General features: G+C 32.5%; 3 protein-coding genes across 5 annotated transcripts; 1 reads left to right on the plus strand and 2 right to left on the minus strand.

The window, feature by feature from the left end:
• Positions 1-391: 391 nt before the first annotated feature.
• On the minus strand, positions 392-4,258 carry LOC123885441 (acid phosphatase 1-like). Of its 2 annotated transcripts, XR_006801159.1 has the most exons (4): positions 3,414-4,211; positions 3,096-3,308; positions 699-927; positions 392-488 (listed from the first exon to the last, which is right to left on the minus strand). XR_006801159.1 is itself a non-coding variant. In XM_045934726.1 (3 exons), exons 1-3 carry the CDS (start codon positions 3,884-3,886, stop codon positions 750-752), a joined length of 864 nt encoding a protein of 287 aa, XP_045790682.1. In that variant the 5' UTR covers positions 3,887-4,258; the 3' UTR covers positions 392-749. The 2 variants fall into 2 exon arrangements, 1 of the variants encoding a protein (XP_045790682.1); XM_045934726.1 differs by having other exon boundaries at positions 392-927; positions 3,414-4,258.
• Positions 4,259-7,904: 3,646 nt separating this feature from the next.
• Positions 7,905-9,866, minus strand: LOC123886958. The gene is made up of 5 exons (XM_045936222.1): positions 9,816-9,866; positions 9,551-9,724; positions 9,363-9,469; positions 8,701-9,026; positions 7,905-8,512 (listed from the first exon to the last, which is right to left on the minus strand). Exons 1-5 carry the CDS (start codon positions 9,864-9,866, stop codon positions 7,962-7,964), a joined length of 1,209 nt encoding a protein of 402 aa, XP_045792178.1. The 3' UTR covers positions 7,905-7,961.
• Positions 9,867-15,167: 5,301 nt separating this feature from the next.
• Positions 15,168-18,925, plus strand: LOC123885444 (putative methyltransferase At1g22800, mitochondrial). 2 transcript variants are annotated; one of them, XM_045934732.1, is made up of 11 exons: positions 15,168-15,409; positions 15,689-15,935; positions 16,029-16,107; positions 16,181-16,325; positions 16,410-16,479; positions 16,640-16,704; positions 16,788-16,866; positions 17,462-17,549; positions 17,861-17,925; positions 18,063-18,152; positions 18,364-18,925. In XM_045934732.1, the coding sequence occupies exons 2-11, from the start codon at positions 15,756-15,758 to the stop codon at positions 18,475-18,477; spliced, it is 975 nt and encodes a 324-aa protein (XP_045790688.1). In that variant the 5' UTR covers positions 15,168-15,409; positions 15,689-15,755; the 3' UTR covers positions 18,478-18,925. The 2 variants fall into 2 exon arrangements, with proteins under 2 accessions (XP_045790688.1, XP_045790687.1); XM_045934731.1 differs by having other exon boundaries at positions 15,169-15,409; positions 15,704-15,935.
• The last annotated feature ends 996 nt before the right edge of the window (positions 18,926-19,921 follow it).

The raw sequence follows: 19,921 nt of genomic DNA on the forward strand, positions 1-19,921 counted from the left end.
ACCACATTTCCCCTCAGTACACATTTCTCCGCACTTTTCTTTAGATAATTGTTTGGAAGAAATCGTATTAATGTAACTACTTCTGGACATTGTTGGACCTAGAATAAAAAATGGTAGTAAACCATAACATGTGCTCTAAAGATAATGACAAATAAGTTAATATAGAAATATTCATTTTAAAAGTTGTACATATTTTTCAAATTTCAAATTGTTTATCTTTTAATGAAACAATTCTATTTTTGGATATTTGTACCTATTTTTGAATATCTTAACATGCACCTTTAGAGCACACGCCACTCATAAAATATATTTTATATGGTTTATTAAGCATGCTGCTTCCATTCATCAATCATCATCATCTTGGTAACTTAGGTAGTGACATCAAATGACATGAAGCAGGCATTAATAATCATATTTATATGCGATTAATATACTTATTATGTACTGTATATGATATAACAAGTGAAATTACGCAAGGTGGAGAAATTAGGATCAAGATTTACCGCAGTTGTAAATCACAAAGTTACACGCTGTTTTAGATCTCATCCGTCCATTTCAGATCGGTCGGTTCATATTGAATCTATACAAAATCAGTCCAAATCAATCTGAACCATTCAGATTAGATCAAACGGTCCTTATTTAACACAGCGTGAAACTGTGTGAAAAGTTTACTGCATGAAATCCTGTTCCGAGAAATTGGATATGATTTGGTTTGTTGAGTATGACACATGCAATATTTGAATGAATTATCAAGAAATGCAATACATAGGATTGGGGATCTTGAAAGTACGATTGCCCAAACAGTCTCCTTGTAGATCAGTCCACTGGTCTCCTACATTTCCCCATATTCTATATCCTTCCTCTTCAATCTCCCTCCTAATAGATGACTTGTATTTCACTGCACTTTGTCCTTTGTATTTCAAATTCCTGCCAAAATCAACTTCATTAATTAGTACTAAGACTTTACGTATTTAATTAGCTGGTTTGGTTAAGTAAGACTTTTTCAATCGATTATGCATAATCCCAAACCAGGACAAAAACAAGTAAATTAAGAGGAAGCTTTCAAAATATTTGTATTACATATTTACACGGACATTAATAATACATTGACTTAGACATTACACTTACATACGCAAGCAAACCAAGCAGGCCAATTTTGGCTTTGTTATGTCATCAGCAGCGTGACATTCTAGACTTTTAGTTCAACCTCCATAAGTTAATTTAGTCTCACTATTTTTTATACAAAAAAATTTAAGGCGAAGGAATGATGCTTCAGTCCAAGGCAGAGAAAACTTTATGGCTCAAATAACGCTTACAAAGATAATACATTTACTTCCCTCTAAAGACATTAGCGGGGCTCGAAACTGGGACCGCTCAGATTCCAGACCGGTCTTTTTACTACTAGACCAAGTCTTTGGAATTCGATACTACCTCAATATACTAGTATTAATTAAATAAATATATACGAAAAAGTTAAGTAAATAAAATTATGTATTTAGTCCCAAAAATAACTAGGTGAAGATAATACTAAATCACTCATTATCAGATTAAGCAATGAGAAATGTATAGTACATCCGAAAAAAATATGAAGTAGTCCGTCCAATATAATAAGAATAATATATATCCTACTAGAAAATGTGTAAATCTACTGTAAAAAAAAAAAAAGAAAATGTGTAAATCTTTCTCCTCGTGACAAGACAACATTGCGTTGTTGGAGTTGGAGGAACTTTCCTGTATCCACTAGCCGTTTATTTTATAAAATAGAAAATGCAGACACGAGATACCAATGCTTTTGACAATGGTTTTTTTGTCCTGTTTGTAATTTAACTTAATCCTATCATATACTTCCAACCAACCGGCCAAGTCTTTGCTTGCGTGCTTTCGATAAAGACTTTAATTGTTGTGCATCGTTAGTATAAATTTTTTTTATACATACATCTAATGACGCGTTGTCACATCATTTAATAATTGTCACATATCATGTGTTTTTAATGACCATACATGATATGTCGGTATATTATTGGACGCATGTGTAATAATATGCCCTCTCTCCTGTCTTTAATTAATATAAGAAACAACTATTTTTTTTTTTTATAATGAGCTGGGGATCGAACCCAAGACCTATAACGTACTACCAAAATTCCTCATTAAATACATAGTTTTCGAATGAACCTAAAAAGTTATTTGTATCTGATAAGGATGTATCAATTTATATTTTAATGAAACAAAAAAACAAGTATATTATCACTCATTCATTTGTATAAGTAATAATTCAATGCTTATTTAATAATGTTAACTCCAAAATAAAAGTGTGTATAGTATAGATTAGCAATTGTGCTTCATCTCTGTTCTCAGTGTTATGTGTGATTCTCAATTTGGGCCAAAATAATAGTAGTATTGATATGATAAAATTTAGGAATTTAAGGTTATATGCATGTTGTCTGTCTAGTAGTTGAAAATGAATTTGACCCGTCGACATATTAGAAGATATTTGAGACATATACGATTGGAACAGTGGTGGCTTCTACGAAGTTACTTACGCAGCATAACATGTAAAGATAAACACTAATTGGTTTTCACACCAACGATTACGCAAGCTACCTGTTTTGTCCAATGTCTTCTTCAGTGACAGACAGATTATAACAACGTCTTATTATGACTGTAAAGGGGCAGGGTAGTTAGTTTATAACATACGACTAGCTATCCAAAATAGATTGCATATAGTTTTTTCGCACAGTTTTTAAGCTGTTTTATATAAAAACCATCCAATCTAAAATATACCGATGAGATTGTTTTAAGTCATTTTATGATAGAACTAATCTGCACCGTTCTTTCGACATGTGATTAACGGCTCAAATTTAAAACCGTGTGAAAACTGTGTCAAACCGACAAACACAACTATAGCAAATCTTAATTTGTCACTATCTGCCTGCCTAATGAGGCTAGCTTACGTCACAAAAATCCATAAAACTTTTCTTTCTAGCTTATGTCACAAGTACTATTTTTCTGTTAACATGTTCCTTGTTTAAATTTTTTTTATAAAGTTTTGTAAAAATGATGAAAGATAATTTAGTAAAAAAAAAAAAGCTAATTACCTCAAAATAAGGCGTTGGTAGCCGATGAATCCTTGGCTATGCAAGTTGTCCATAGTGATTTTGGCAAGTGTTTCTTCGTATCTACCCGTTAGTAAGAACACTTTAAAACCTTTCTTTATCAAAGTTTTAAATAATCTTAGTATCACAGGATTTGCAGGGCACATTCCCTTGTTGATCCATTCCTTGAACACAGGCGAATCAAATGGGTCGCATCTGTAAACATATATATATATATATAATATGTGAGTGAAAAGATCATGATGAATAAGATAGGCAGAGCAGAGCAGAACAGAACAGAGCATAAACATACATACATACCCAAATCGCTTATCTTTGTAATAAGGAATGTTAGAGATACAAGTATCATCCACGTCCAAAATCCACGCATCTTGATCATGATTATGAGTAGTAGCATCAAGTTGAATCTTAGATGCATACAACAGAATTTCATCCACAATCATATTCAGGTCATGCTCGTATTGTCCACCAGTCATGTATTTCTCAACATGCTTGTAGCAACGAAGTGGGACAGTTTTCCAACCCACATTGTTGTTTGTCTCCACCGCCAGCCTCCAGCTCAACCCGTACCTCTCATCGTCATTGTCATCATCATCATCATCATCAATCTCCGAAGATGAATCTAATTCCGATCTCATCTTCATCATCTGCAGCTTCTGAGGATGGAGCCTTTGTTTCTGCCCCTGCAGCCTCAACACCAGATTGCCCAATAATCCCAACAGAACCATTAATCCTGCTAGTACTCTTTGCACAATCTTTATCTTTAGCATCATCTTACACTTATTTATAAAATATATTATAAATTATATGCAAAGAGGAATATAAGGAACAGATTTAACCAAATAAAATAAAACAAAACAGAATATTATTATTATTATTATATGGAATTGGAAAAATGTGTGAGACAATGGCATTAGTAGCTATCTATCCGCACGACACGAGAGAAGAATAATATAAGAAGAAGAATAATCTGTCGAGAAGAAAAGGTTTGGTATTGCTTGCTTTTCTTACATCGAAGGATGGATGGATGGATGATGCAAGAGCACCCACTGCCTTTTAATCACATTTTTTTGGGAAACTTCTTCGAAATTTTAAGGAAACCCTCTTTTCATTTCCTCTCTTATCCAATATATTTGAATATTATTAAGAGCACACCTTTTTTTTTTTATTAAATACATTTCAAATTTTTTATATAGCCCCCATATTTTTTTCTTTTTAAATTTTAAGGAAACTGTATATTAGTTTCGTGACTCGATCTTATTCGTAGATAATAATATATTAACAACCTACAAAACTATTATAAAAGGGTTAATTATAATTAATTGGACAAAATTTGCGTTAACTTTAAAAATTTTTTTTTTGTCATGTAGCATAGTGCCATAGGGGCTAGAAATTTCACATTTTAAGGTAGATAAGTGACATGACCGAAGTTCGAATCTCGTTCCTCTGTATATATAATGCAATGTTCTATTAATTGAGCTGAGTTCACCGGACAATTCTTTTTATTATTAAACGCAATAAAAATTTGGTTAAATGAATATCGTAAAAATTAATTTTTTAATTATCAAAATCGTAACTAAAATAAAATGATTGAGACTGATGAAAAATTAGGTTAGAACAACAAATTTCCATTTCTGATCACAGATAACAGGATTTCGAAAAACAATTTTCAAAATCACTTTAGAAAATGTTTTTCAAAGTAATTTCAGATTTTGCATTCCGAAATATTTGAATTTTTTTAATATAGAATCCGAAATAATTAAATTTTTGGAAAACGTTTTTCAAAATGTGTTTTCTATTGTGAATGTTTTTATGTTTTTGAACCATTCAAGGCTCTGTTTGGCAAAAATAACGGTTAATTGATAAACTATCTTATAGCTTATAACTGATGGCTGATAGCCTATAGCTGATGACTGATAAGTAGAGGTGAGAATAAGCTAGACCGAGCTAGGCTTTGCCAAGCCTGAGCATGGCCTGTCAAAAATTTGAAGGCTTGAGCCTGACCTGTGGCCTATCATAGGTTTATCTTTTAGGCCTGAGTCTGACCTCTTGAAAGCCTAATATGGCATGTTAGCCTGTTTAAAAGCCTATTTCACATGAACATATTTAAATAAATAATTATATTTATTTTTAAATATACTTATGAACTAATAAATCAATGTCCTTTTGATATTTAACATGATATGTTAGAGACTTTGACTATATATGTCATCATATTTCAATTCCAATTTATAATAATACATTTATATATGTAAAAAACTAACGTCGATTAATAAACTTAAACCACTAAAAAAGTTAGTAAATTTATAATTTAATCAAAGTACAAATTTCAATATATAAATAATAATAAATAATAATAGTAGTAAAAATATTATTCATATTAATTTAAATAGGTCGGCCTAATATGCTAAAAGACTTTTTTAATGGTCCGCAACCTGGCCTATTTATCTAAATAGTCTTATAAAAAAGCCTTGATATGCTCTATTTAAAGAAATAGGCTGGTCTGACCTGAGTCTATGTAGACTAGGCCTTAAGGCTTAGTAGGCCGTCCTGACCTGTTCCCACCTCTACTGATAAGCTAATTGAATTGTTTGGTAAAATTACTTGTTCAACTGACTAATAAATGTAAAATGACATAAAAGAACAACTTTATAATTTATTAATTTAATAAATTATATCTTTCATATATTATTATTAAATTAATGTTCTATTTTCTTATAAAAAAAATAAAATTAATGTTCTATTTCTATATCAAAAATAATAACTAATGTTTTATTTTTCTTTGTTTATCAACATCTTCATGTTCTATTTTAAATCAAAAAAACAGTGTGGATAAATCAAAAAACATTAACATGTTGTGGCTATTTGCACGTATGTGGTCTCACCTTACGGTAACCAAGCATTATTCTTCGCTTCTCTCCCAATTCGAGTTCTGGATCCCTTCGTCCGTTTCTCTCACCGGTTCATGATTTGATCAAGTTTGAAACTTCCAATTCTTCATAAAGTGTGACAGTATTTAAGTATTGATATTAGTTTATTTTAAATAATAGTTTATTTTATGTAATTTTACATTTTTATCTTTAGGTTGTATTTAAAGGTCTTGTGTCTCATTTGAATTAATCAATCAATATTCAACAAATTATCTTAATGGCATGCCCTTGGAGTTCTATCTCTTAACCAGTATTCCCTCTGAAAGCACTGTGAACTTAGAATCATCAAATGATGCGAGCTTGTCAAGTAGTTCTTGTTCTATGTCATCAACTGAAAAGGATAATGATCTTGAGCTAAAGCTTGGACTTGATGCAATTGAGTCACAATATCAGCATTGGATTGAGGAACTCACTAGAATGAAATTGGAGGCATTGGAAGCCACCAGAAGGAAATGGATGGCCAAGAAGAAAGTAGCTATTCATTGATTTTGAGCTTGTTGATTAACTAACTATGTATAGCACCGACACTTCATATTGAATATGTGTCTAGTGTCCAATACTTGTCGTTGTGTCAGTGTCGTGTCTATGTCAGTGCTTCACAGCTAACTAACCTCTTTTTACTCTTGTCGAAGTTGTTTCATTGTAAATTTTAATTTATATATTGGATGTGATGGCTCATTTTTTTGCAGAAGCCGGCGTCATTATTCTCAACTCTCTACCATGTTTTTTATGCTTTAGAGATATGTTGTGGATCTCTCATTACATTATATACTATAATGTGTCTTACTCAATTCAATCCTCCCCCTCTTGTCAAACTTTTTGCAAAATACTTATGAAAAAAGAAATTAATGAACAATCTCACAACAACCGTAAACACACACCCAAGAAATATGTGATTTGCCTTCAATAGACTTTTTAAACTTAAAATCATCTTGATCATTCGATCTAAAATCGACGTTCGAGATTGTTTATATTGTTTATGAATAATCTGAATTGTCTTATTTCAAAATTAATGGCTAAGATTTAAAATATCGTAGAAATACTTGATTTGCCTACAATAGACAATCTACATACGTAGTTCTGCAACTTTATAATTAAAATCAAAAATAGAAAATTCTCTCTAAATAGTCAATCCAAACACACCTATTTATTTTCTGTAAACTCCCAACAAAAGTGCATATATATAAAGTTACAAGTTAGTTCTAAGGTACATACCAAAACTTAACCCTCTCTCCCTCCCTCCCTCTCACAATCATTTTACAAGACACATGGATACATAAATCTAAGCATATATACAACAAAATCCAAAAGGGCAAAGGTAAGTTAAACTTTGACTCTTGAACTAGAAAACATGATGAATAAAAACACCTTGTTTTTTTTAACTAGACAACATCATATACAATGTAGTTTATGGATTTTAAATAAATAGTCTCGCATCAAAGTGTATATGAAAAATGAATAATAAGGAAGCAACATACGACAATTGGTTGCATCCTAAAAGACTTACGAGAACAAAACTAATTTTAATCAAGTGTTGATATTTTAGTTTTATTTTTGACGAAAAAATCAAGATCAAACTTGGAAGGAACAACTCTTTCTTTTGAAAATACAAGATCAAACTCTTTCTCCTGAGAATAGAAGATCAAACTATTGAATTGATGGTTTTTTTAGGGAATATGAATACATTGTGTAGAACATTGAAAATTTGAAATAGAAAAAAATAAGAGTCAAATGGATCTAAGAAAATACAATATTAAACACAAGAAAAGTGTCATCCTTAAGAAAGCAATATTAGTATCTAATAAATAAATGTACCAGAATATTTCAAATAGGTAAAACATAATTTACTCACACATAGAAATCTATTAATGAGACTCAATGAAAAATAAATCCCATGATAAAAATTAAACTTTCCATGCTACTCGAACATTCTGAATTCATAATCATATGGGGATGAAAGAGGTGCAATTAGAGAAAAAGATGCAATTTTAGGAAGAGATGGAATTTTAGGAAGAGATGCAATTTTACGAAGATGATTAACCACGTCTAGATAGGAGTCGTGCCTGGACATGCCTGATGTCGGATTGCCACCATAAACATCTCTTGAGTCCTCTTCAGCAGCAGCCTCGATATCCATTTTGATTTCGTTACCCTCATTTGACTCAAGATCATCACCAAGTTCAATATTTTCTTCATGTCCTATGTCGGGTGGATTCAGCACTTCTACAACATCCAAATCTAGAACATTGCCAAAAGATTTGACCTTTGAAATTAGTGAACTGTCATTGGAAGCTATTGTAACAACAATGTCGTCACTAAGAAGATCATGTTCAACATCATCCAGCAATATTCGGACATCCATTTCAACATAAAAGGATGGATTCTCTGAGTCCATTATTTCTTCGGGCTGTTTTATTTGATCCAAGTTACTTGGGCCCCTCGAATCAGCTCCAGAACAATATATTCTTTCTGTTGAAGGTAACGTGGAAATAAAAGTCGACTTTAGATACCAAAACACGGATTAATAAATATGCCAAAGAAACTGATCAATTACTTCAAGTTCATTATGAAGCAATGTTTAGATGTTGCGCATAGACATAACTTGCATATTGAAATAATGACGAAATTGACATATTAAAACAGTGATGCAATTGTACCTGGACTGGAGGAAGGCGCTTTGCAGGGAACGCTATCTAAAGTAATGGCAGACGGATCGTTGTGCTCAATCGTAAATGAAGGTGACGGGGACGAATGAGGAGATCCCGTGTTCTGAAAACGAGTAGTTGCTGATCCTTTGCCATTGTCAGGTTTCTCAAAAGCAGCGAATCGTGTACCAAAATAAGGTGAATCCAATATTATCTCTGGCTGTCTGCTTAATAGTTTAAGATGTGAACTGCTCGAACAATTATCTGGTTTTATTAACTGGATGAGTTTTGCAAAATGTTTGGCCAACAGTCCTTGTTCACATTGCAAAAAATGCATCCTACAAATTAAAAAATTACAAGATGAAGTTCCCAAACATAACGTCCTAGTAAATTGAAAAGAGTGTGTTGCTAGCACTTCAAAAACGAGTCATCTAAAGACCACAAATTCTATATAACAAAATTAATTTGACTAGTGTTCATCAATGATTTCAATTTCGGTAAGTTATATTGCTCATATTTGACAGTATTGTCAACATCCCATTTGGAAATCGATCTATAATATTTTACAAAGGTTAAATGCCAATTCTCCTACTCCATTTATGATAAACCAACAAACATTGTACTTTTCAATCTCTATGAATGAATGAAAGTTGAGCACATATCATATGACATACCTGTGTATGCTATCCTGCTCACCGGTAAAATCTTTCATTTTTTTCCATCGTGTGCTCTTTCTAGATAGAGGATCAGCCTCCCTAAAGAAGCGAGGTTGTCCAACAACCTGTATTAGACAAAATATTATTCAAGTGTTTGTATGTAGAAAAACTATTCAAGTAGCTAACATATAGAAAAAGTAACTTACAACTAAAGTCAATGTGCTAGGTCCTTCCTCGGGACAATTTGCTTGAAGTGCGGTTATATTTGACCACGGAATTTCTATTTTCCTTTTCAAATTGCCTTCAAGAACTTCCCATACAAGCTTCTCCGTGGCATAGTAACACTTTGCCACTAAGTCACCCTCAAATTTTGATTTATACTGCAATAAAGACAACATCAACATGAGTTAAATTAATTGAAACAATACAAATTTCCCAAAACACAAACTACGTGTAGAATCTTGAATGTACCTCCCATGAACCGATTTTTAAAAGAATAGCCGGGAAATTTGAAGCCTTCATCTTTACCGCAGGAGCCCGGCTCTCTTTTTTTGATCTCGATCGAGAGTTTGAAGTATCGTCTTTTTCATATGCACTAACCGTATTCCTTTGAGGAATCATCATTTGCAGAATTTCTAAAAACGAATTGCTCTTCTTGAGACTTAAACCCAAAGGGCCAGGCTCGTTAAGTATACTACTGTCAGGCGAAAGAGATGAAGCACTCCATTGCTAAGCAATACAAGAAACCATAAACAATGAGAACAAAGAATGTCACAGAGGATCCAAACAAAAGGGAACATTATTAATAATATGTTTGGAACCACGGTTAGATTGACAAAATTATGATAAAGTCTAGAACTCAATTGTAAAAAAATAATAATAATAATTATAAAATTCAAATTCTTGTTTAAGGTCAAGATCAACTCTTACGGACAAAATTAATTCTACTAAAAAAACAACCGTCAAAATCAACTCTACATCTCTAAAATCAATTTTGCATGTGAAATCCAAATTCCAATACTAAACGAATCACATTAACACGGTAATTTTGTTTAAGTCTAAAACTCAAATGTACTCCCTCCATCATAAAATATAAGATCTAGTTGACCATTGCACGTACGATGATGCACAATTTTGATCGCTAATATATTTAATTGTCTATTTTTAAAAATTATAAAAACTTGATATTTTGAAAATATTCATCAAAACAAATCAAACAAGATGTCATATGTTAATATTTACGTCTATATCTTATTAAAATGAGTCATGATCCGTTGACACCAGGTTTCAAACTTTATTTTGACACCAAATATAAACTGTCAATTTCTTTTCATCTAAAGTTATAATATTTGTTCACTTATATTTCTCGGTAGGACTTCAATATAATATCCCGGATTTATTTAATCTCTCTCTCAAAATAAAATATGACGGGTATCCCAGTGCCATGTATTTTTTCTGCAATTGCAATGTCCCAAAATACCTGGGAGTGAAGAAAAAGGTTTATCTTGCAATCCTTAAAAAAATATATAATATTTTATATCAAAGTTTAGAAGATTTTATACGAGTCTCGATATATTGATGGTGTGGTTTAGTAAACAAAATCAATTCAGCAATCAAGTGGAAAAAAAAAATCATGAAGAATTGATGGTATGAAACTATGATTCTTTTTGGTATCCCCAATAAATTAATTTAATTTTCTTAATTCACTTAAATTTTATCAACGGAGATGAGAAACAGATATTGATGAAAATCAAGAGTTGGATGAAACTTATTTTGACGACGGCACAAAAAATACACAAGGTTGAAGATGTCGGTAACACGGATTGAGTAAAAAATAATGAGTATGTTTATTAGTTGGGAGAGATCGGTGAGCAATTTTAGAAAAGAAAAAGAAAAACTCATCTTAATCAAATCATATCTTTTTATTTTAAGAAGTAATTGTGTGTTTTTATGGAAAAAGTTGATTGTTAAGTGAAAAATACAAACGGTTGGATTAAACAGAATAATTTACATTCATAAAACTCATAGTTTACATTCATACAAAACAGAATAGTATTTGATAATGGCAGAAAACAAGATTACACGGAGCAGATTTTGTTGGCTTTGTAGTGGGGGTGGCAATGTGTTGATTAATTAGTTAAGAATTTATTTTAGAAATAAGAATTTTGTAGTGAGGCGGCAAAATTGTTATAGAAATTAATTAAATTTAGAAATAAGAATTCTGTAGTGAGCCGGCAAAATTGTTATAGAAATTAATTAAATATACTCTCTAAAAAACATTAGTCAAAATAAATTCTACACTTCTAGAATAAATTTTGCATTCTCTAAAAGTAAAATCAAACATAACAAAACCATAATACAACAAGTAACAACCAGTCAAAAATAAATAAATGTTTAGAAAGATATGAGGAAATTACTTTAAGACGCTTATGGAGAGGTTGATCAACATGATCATCAATGTTTTCTGAACGGACATTGCGTATCCTAGAAGCCATGAAGTTGTTATGGAAATCAGAAAATTTTGAGTGGCAAGGAGTGTGAGTAAACAAGAATGGGAGAAAAAACAAGTTGTGATGGAAGAACAAGGATTGAAAAATATAAGAAAATCAGACACAGAAAAGGAATTTAGGAGGAAGAGAAAGTCATGTGAGTAATTTAAGTGAGTATTTAAAAAAATTACAAATTTGTCAAAATTTAAGAATCTTTTACAGTGATTATCAAAAAAAAAAAAAAGAATCTTTTATAATGCCAACTATTGATTACGTGGATTAACTCTCTTTCCAAAAGTAAATATTTGTATGTCAAAAAAAAAAGTAAATATTTGGATTAAATAGATCTTGCTACTTTATTTTTTTTTTCCGGTCAATCTTTAATTTATGGATACTCTTAAGAATAAAAATGTAGAATTATGTTTTTTTATTTTATGTAAATGTAGAATCATGGTACTTAATCCAATCCCATATATACAAAAATTTACTCCTAACTATTATAAAGCGTAAGAAAAAACTATTATAAAATAAAAAATTACTCCTAACTCATTAAGGAAATATAAAATTTTATCAAAATAGAATAATTTTCATGATTAGCTTTTTATATTTTGCTGACTCATTAAAAATTGGATTGACTTTTCATTGCTGACTCATCAAATATATATTTTTCAATTATAATTATAAAATAAAATATAATCAGTTTCATGATTAACTTTTTATATTTTTTTGAGTTCCAACTCATTAAATATTGGACTGACTTTTCATATTTTGCTAACTCGTCAAATATATTTTAACCAATTATATTTACAAAATAAAAAAGTATCAGTATCAGTTAATATATATATATAACTTTTCTCGGCAAAACACAGCTTATTTCCATTACCCTCTTCGATTCCCATCAAACTTGAATTGCTATATAATATATTCATATCTCTTGAACACTATTGCGTCAACAATTATTTTTCACGTGTATTATTAATTTTCCCCACGTCACAATAAAGGTTAATGCTGTTACTTTATTAATTAATTAAAATAAAATGTAGTACTAATTTTTTTAATATAACAAAATGTATTATTCTGTGTAATGCTTTTCTTCTTAAAAATATAACGTTATTCATTTCTTGTACCAAAAAAAACGTTATTCATTTCACAGTAACTATATATATATAAATTATATCGGTGTAATATTGAGTAATATTATACCACTTAATAATATTTTAACGAATATAAATTTATAAAATTTATCATTAGATAAAAAATTTAGATCACTTAAATTATTAATGTAAAGTTTTAACATATTTAATATTATTCGGTATGTTATTAAAATCAATCGAGATTAAAATTTTATGCAGTGAAATCCAAAGAGCTTTTATTTGGGGAGATGACTATGGTGGTAGGAAATATCATGCAGTGAGTTGGGAAAATGTTACTCTACCAAAAGCTTAGTTCAAATGAACAAAGCTTGCCTTATGAAGATGGGATGGGCCATATGAAGTGGGGCGGATGCTTTGTGGATTGAGGTTATTAAAGGAAAATATGACAGAGAAAATACAAATTTTGAGCATGTAGTTGCCAAAGCACAAGACTCAAGTTTATGGAAAAGTTTAGTCCAGACATGGCATTATTTTGATCTTTATGGGTTTTGGAATATTGGAAAAGGTGATTTGGTGAGAGCATGGACAGATAAGTGGTTGTTTACAGGGACATCAATTAAAGACATGGGAATTACGGTACCAGACAACATGCAACATTTAATGGTTAAGGACTTGGTGGACGTCAATGGGTGTTGGAATTTTGATTTACTAATGACTTGGTTACCACATAATATCATTAGTAAATTGTATGCACTTCTACCACCTCAAAATGATGGAGAATCTGACAAGAGAGTCTGGAGCGGTACTGATAATGGCCAATTTTCAATTGCTTCAGCTTATAATCTGGTGTGCAATTTCAGCGGTGACAACAGAGAAATGGAGTGGCTACGTATATGGAAACTTAAAGTGCCGGAACGTATTAGAAGCTTCATTTGGCTTGTTCGACATGATCGGCTAATAACAAATTACCGGAAGAATAAAATGCACATTGGAGAACCATGGTGTACACATTGTGTAGATATTATTGAAGATACATTACATGTCTTAAGGGATTGCCCTTTAGCTAAAAGTGTATGGTGCAACTTATTGAATAATGCTGCTCGTGAAAAGTTTTTTACTGCAGAACTCAAGACCTGGATTCACATAAATTTGCAGCAAGATTTGGGAAGAAATATGCATATGGAATGGTCTAGTGTTTGGGCAACAAGTTGTCATTCTCTGTGGACTTGGCGGAATAGAGAAACACATGATGAAACAAGGTTGCGTCCCATTCATCCATTGCGATACATTCTTGACTGTCATTTACAGTATATGGCAGCAAATGTTAATAATATCGCCCTCCCAACTCGACATCAGCAGGAGGTGGACATTGCGTGGCAACAACCAGAGATGGGTTGGGTTGTTCTGAATACAGATGGCGCGAGTAGACGGGATGCGGTAGCTGGTTGTGGCGGGTTACTCCGTAATTCTAACGGGCAATGGTTAGGTGGATTCTCTCGTCATTTAGGAATGTGCAGTGCTTATCTTGCCGAGTTGTGGGGTGTGCTTGATGGTCTTAGGCTTGCGCGGGAATACGACATCACCAAGTTGAAGGTGCAAGTGGATTCTAGAGTTGTGGTCCAGACGCTAAACAGTGCTAATACTGGTAGTATTGCCGGATGGAGGCTTATTCAGGAAATCCGTCAGCTGTTAGCATTGGATTGAGAGATTAGAATTTGTCACACATACCGTGAAGCAAATGCTTGTGCGGATGCTCTTGCCAACATGGGATGCGACCATGGGCCTGGACTACGTATTTATGAACAATGTCCGGCTAGTTTGAGTAGTTTGTTGCTTATGGATGTAATGGGGGTTACTACCCCTAGAGTCATCTCTGTTTAATTTCTTTCCTTGGGCTTAGGCCCCTTTTGTATCCAAAAAAAAAAAAAAAATTTATGCACTTTTATTGAACATTTTTATTCGTTATGAATCTATAATATATAATCTATAATATATATAATATGTAATAAGCCAGACTTATTTCCCTTTCTCTCTCATCTCTTCATTCAACCTCATTCCTCACATTTAATGTTGATATAGATATATCTATAATATGCCTTATATTCTTTTTTTTAAAACAGGAATATTCTAATATGCCTTATTTCAAAAAGGAATAAAATATGTCTTTTATTAAATTACCTACTTAAAAAGGAAATAATGAAATAATTCATAATGAAATAATTCTAATTAATTAAAATATTCGATTATGTTGATATTAGGGCCTTTGAGATCTCGTACGAGAGATTCTTTCTCTCGCCCATTCAGGAAGAAGGGTACAATTGCTCTTGCTACTTACCTCAGAACTTATCACATCGGCGATTATGTTGATATTAGGGTTAACGGCGCCGTTCACAAAGGTATGCCTCACAAGTTCTACCACGGTCGTACCGGTCGTGTCTGGAATGTCACCAAACGTGCCATTGGTGTAGAGGTCAACAAGCAGGTACAAATCGGATCCAAACTTTATTCGGAATTTTCATTTTTTATTTTAGTGATATTTTGTTATTATCTCTGTATCATTTTATTGTTTTGTTCTTTGTTTCAATTTGTTGATTCTGTTTCCATAAGCTCATTGAAGATTTGAATGTTTTAAGTATATTTAGGACAAATATACTGTTTTTTGATTGATTGATTGTTGAGAATACTTTTGATTGTTTGTTGCAAAAGTATTTCACTCTGTATGTGAAAAAGTTTATTTATGGTTTATTTATGGTTGCAAAAGTATTTCACTCTGTAGACATAGAGTACTACATGCCAGTATTGGACTGAAGAGTGATTCGATTCTGGAAATGATGAGAAGAACAGTATTCTCCCTCTTTGGCAGTTCTCGGTCGTTCTCAACAAACTCTAAAGTGAACATCTTCGATCGGCAACTGAAACGCAATCAGCGTGACCGTGCCACATGGTTAATGCCCCAAAATGACCCTTTACTTCACACCGTTGCTGATAATCTATTAGATCGCTTACAGGTAGGTATCCATCCTAACTAACTCTTTTTCTAATTACTACTACTACTTCTACTTCTCAATTTCAATTTCAATTTCAATTTATGATCTATTTAGGATGTTAAGAAGACTTTTCCCTCTGCTTTATGTTTGGGAGGCTCATTACAAGCCATCACTCGCTCTCTTCGCACCCGAGGTACTAACTAAATAACTAACATTCATTTCAGTAGCGTCACATTATAATATCAAAATTGATTGGTTGATTGCAGATGCCATACAAAAGCTTATTGTCATGGATGCATCCTATGATATGGTACAGCGTTGTCAAAATGATTACCATGCATCTAACAACCCCGATAACACCGAGACAATGTTTGTAGTTGGTGACGAAGAATTCTTGCCTATCAAAGAAAAGTGTGGGAGTTAGCTTTCTATTTAATTATATAGTTTGCATTTCATATTTATTGATTTAATATTACTTACATGTATCATTCCCAGCTCTGTGGATTTGGTTATTAGTTGCTTGGGGCTACACTGGACAAATGATCTGCCAGGAGCAATGATACAAGTAAACTTACTTTCTTATACAGACAGATACATCATGTTGCTTATTATAAGGCTTCATTTCTATTTCACTTTCACTGTTTCTTCTTACTATCTCAAAAACACCACTAAATCATGCTACAAATATTTCACTTATTATAATGTCATTTTTTCATCTTTCACAGTCTATGTTGGCATTGAAGCCTGATGGCCTATTTTTAGCAGCTATTCTCGGAGGAGAAACGTTAAAGTGACTGTTCTAATATTTTTAGAGCTTTATTTCGAACACCAATATATGTCTGGACCATTTTTATGACATTTTGCTGCTATCAGGGAACTCAGAATAGCTTGTACTGTAGCACAAATGGAACGTGAAGGAGGGATCAGTCCTCGAATTTCACCTTTAGCACAGGTATGCATTATTGCAAAACTTATTTACTTGTTAGTTAAGGTCATTAGCATGTTGAATGAATATTAATTATGTAATGGTGTTTCATTCATATAGAATAATAAGGTTCTGTTAGACCCCTGATCCATAATAATACTAATCCCCGCACTTGAAGAGTTTACATGAGGAAATCTAGTATAAGTAGAAAAATAAACCGGCTAATGATGTATGAACAGGGGATGTTAACTAGTGAAGGTCGGTTACACAGTTATTTTGTTTATCATTTCCATAGGTTATATAATTCTGTTCTACCATTTTCTTAGCTGATTTTTCTGAGGTTGTTACCTGGTTGAGGGGAATTTTACGGGGATACCATAGTCATCTTTAGGGGGACTTTTTGGGTGTCTAGTAGAAACCGATGCGCTTAATTAGCTCTGGGGATTGATGTGTCAAGTTTCTGTCAAAATATCATTTCTCATAAGTTTGTTTGTCACATATACCTCTTTATGATCTTTTGGTTAATCTGGCTAGATTTAACTTCAAAGCTTTATAAACAAGAGTTTATTTCTTACAAGTAAAAAAATGAAGCTGGAACTGAAAACACCTTTTGCCCCATTAGGTTCGAGATGCTGGGAATCTTTTGACTAGGGCAGGATTCAACCTTCCAGGTGTGGATGTTGACGAGTATACAGTTAAATATGAAAGTGGTAAGGTTTTCCACTTTGTTCTGTAATTGAAATATTCTAAATGCTTGGCATAAATTAATCAAGTTTTGACTTCTCCTTAAACATTGGCTACTGAGATTCTTTCTTAGTTGATGACCAAATACAAAGTTAATAAAGGCAACGATTATTGCTAACTAAAATGGGTGTATAGTAAATAAAGGTGGCTTTATAATAAGTTATAATAACATTCATTCAAGTTGTTACATGTTTTTTATAATGTATGCGACTTCAATAACCTTCTTGCTCTTGTGATTCATTTTTGTAATGGTTGTTCTTATCTCTCTTTAGTACAGCCCTCGAGCTTATAGAACATCTTCGTGCAATGGGTGAAACAAATGCACTTTCCCAAATGAACACGGTAAAGTTTTTTTTGCTTTCTTTTTTCTATTGCAATGGGTGCAATAGATGTTAAATAGAATTTCATTTTATCAAATGGGGAACCTTGGATGTTGTTTCATCTCATCTTGAAAAAAAAGGTGTGCATAAATGAAATAGATGCTGAAGAGGGACACAGCCTTAGCAACAGCAGCTATTTATGATTCAATGTTTGCTTCAGAAGATGGCACTGTACCTGCAACCTTCCAGGTAATCAAAATAGAAGTACAAGGAAATAATTCTTGGTCCATGCTCAAACTTCACATGTTTATGTTCGTCAGTTTCGTGCATATTTTACTTCATAATATGGTTATATAGCTATGTCCTCTTTTACATGTGGTTACAATTTTCTTCTTGAACCCGTTGATATAATAATGTACTACTAATTATGAACAATATGGTCATTATTATGTTTAAATAGGTTATATACATGACGGGGTGGAAGGAACATTCTTCTCAACAGAAACCAAAACGAAGAGGATCTGCTACTGTTTCTTTCAAGGATATTCAGACTCAGTTTGGCAACCAGAGTTAACTTTTTTTTTTCCTTTCATTTTATTCTCACCTGTGGCATTTAAGTTTTAATTTATGTATCAAGGCCATTAACATCAAAAGCATATGACTTTTCACTTTGAGCCATTCAACACTAGGTTTCTGAGGTTCGAAATCATAATGTACTACTAATGATAAACGATACGACCATTATTGACGGGTTGGGAGGAACATTTGTCTCAATTAAAAGCGAAACGAAGAGGACCAGTTACTGTTTCATTCAAGGATATTCAAATGCAATTTGGAAACCAAAGTTGATTTCTTCCTTTCACTTAATTCTCATTAGTGCTATGTTTAATTTATGTATCAAGATCATTAAATCCATGAGTACTCTTCATTAGGATTGGTTAAATAGCTCAAGTAGCTGAGTTGGGACATCTGAACTGAATGAATTTGAGAAGGAGGTCTATGGTTCAAATCTTGTTAGAATATTTAATTTTGTTTTGGTACTCATCTAACTCTTTTTAGGCATAGAACATCTAATTGTAAAATGTTTCTTTTGATACACATAATTACTATTTTCTCTACATAAAATTTGTTTGGGATACACTACCATCCAATTTTTTAGACAAATAACAATTTAACTCATATTATTAATCAATAAGTACTCAATACAAGGAATAAAGTCAATAATAGGATGATTGGTCCAATAAATGACGGTCCTTGCAAGAGTATGGACAATTATATTTGTTTGACGCCTAATAAACTTCACCTCAAAATTACAATGTAAAGACAAATTAAAAATAATGCTAGAAACAATATTGCTAAACTCGGAAGGACCTCTAGAGTTGGAATAAATTGAGTCTACTAGAACTTGTGAATCACTTTCAAAAATCACATTCTCCCATTCCATGTTGTTGGCTAACCGGATTTCTTTAAGTAACGCGATAGGCTCGCCTTCAATAGTTGACGTATTCACTTGCTTCCAACTTGTTTGTACCATAAAAAAATTACCATTATTATTTCTAACACGACGCCCAAAGGAAGTGATACCCTCTTGTGCATGAAACCCGCATCCAAGTTACATTTGAGTCATCCATGATTAGGCTTCTCCTATCCTGAACTAATTTGATGCTAAACCGTTTCATTTCGCCTCTGCTGCACCTGGTTCAGACCGTGCCACTGCTGCCAGGAATTAAATGCTTGCAATCCGGCAATATTTGAGTTAATTCTATTACCATTCCATACTAGATCATTGGTTGCTAGCATGCTAAATCTGCTACACCTACAACACGACCTGCTACCTCTCTACACTCAATTCTGCATATATCCAGAAAAAATTCTGCTACATTATCAAACTTGTTCAGCCTTGGCATAACACACGCACCAGGCCTGCATTGGACCAACACCCGCGGACTGTTTCACAAGCAATAAACGCATGCCAATCATCTTCAACATCCGACTTGCACACATGGAAGCTCGTTGAA

This window comes from Trifolium pratense, linkage group LG5 (genome assembly GCF_020283565.1).
Source record: "Trifolium pratense cultivar HEN17-A07 linkage group LG5, ARS_RC_1.1, whole genome shotgun sequence".
Taxonomy (NCBI): domain Eukaryota; kingdom Viridiplantae; phylum Streptophyta; class Magnoliopsida; order Fabales; family Fabaceae; genus Trifolium; species Trifolium pratense.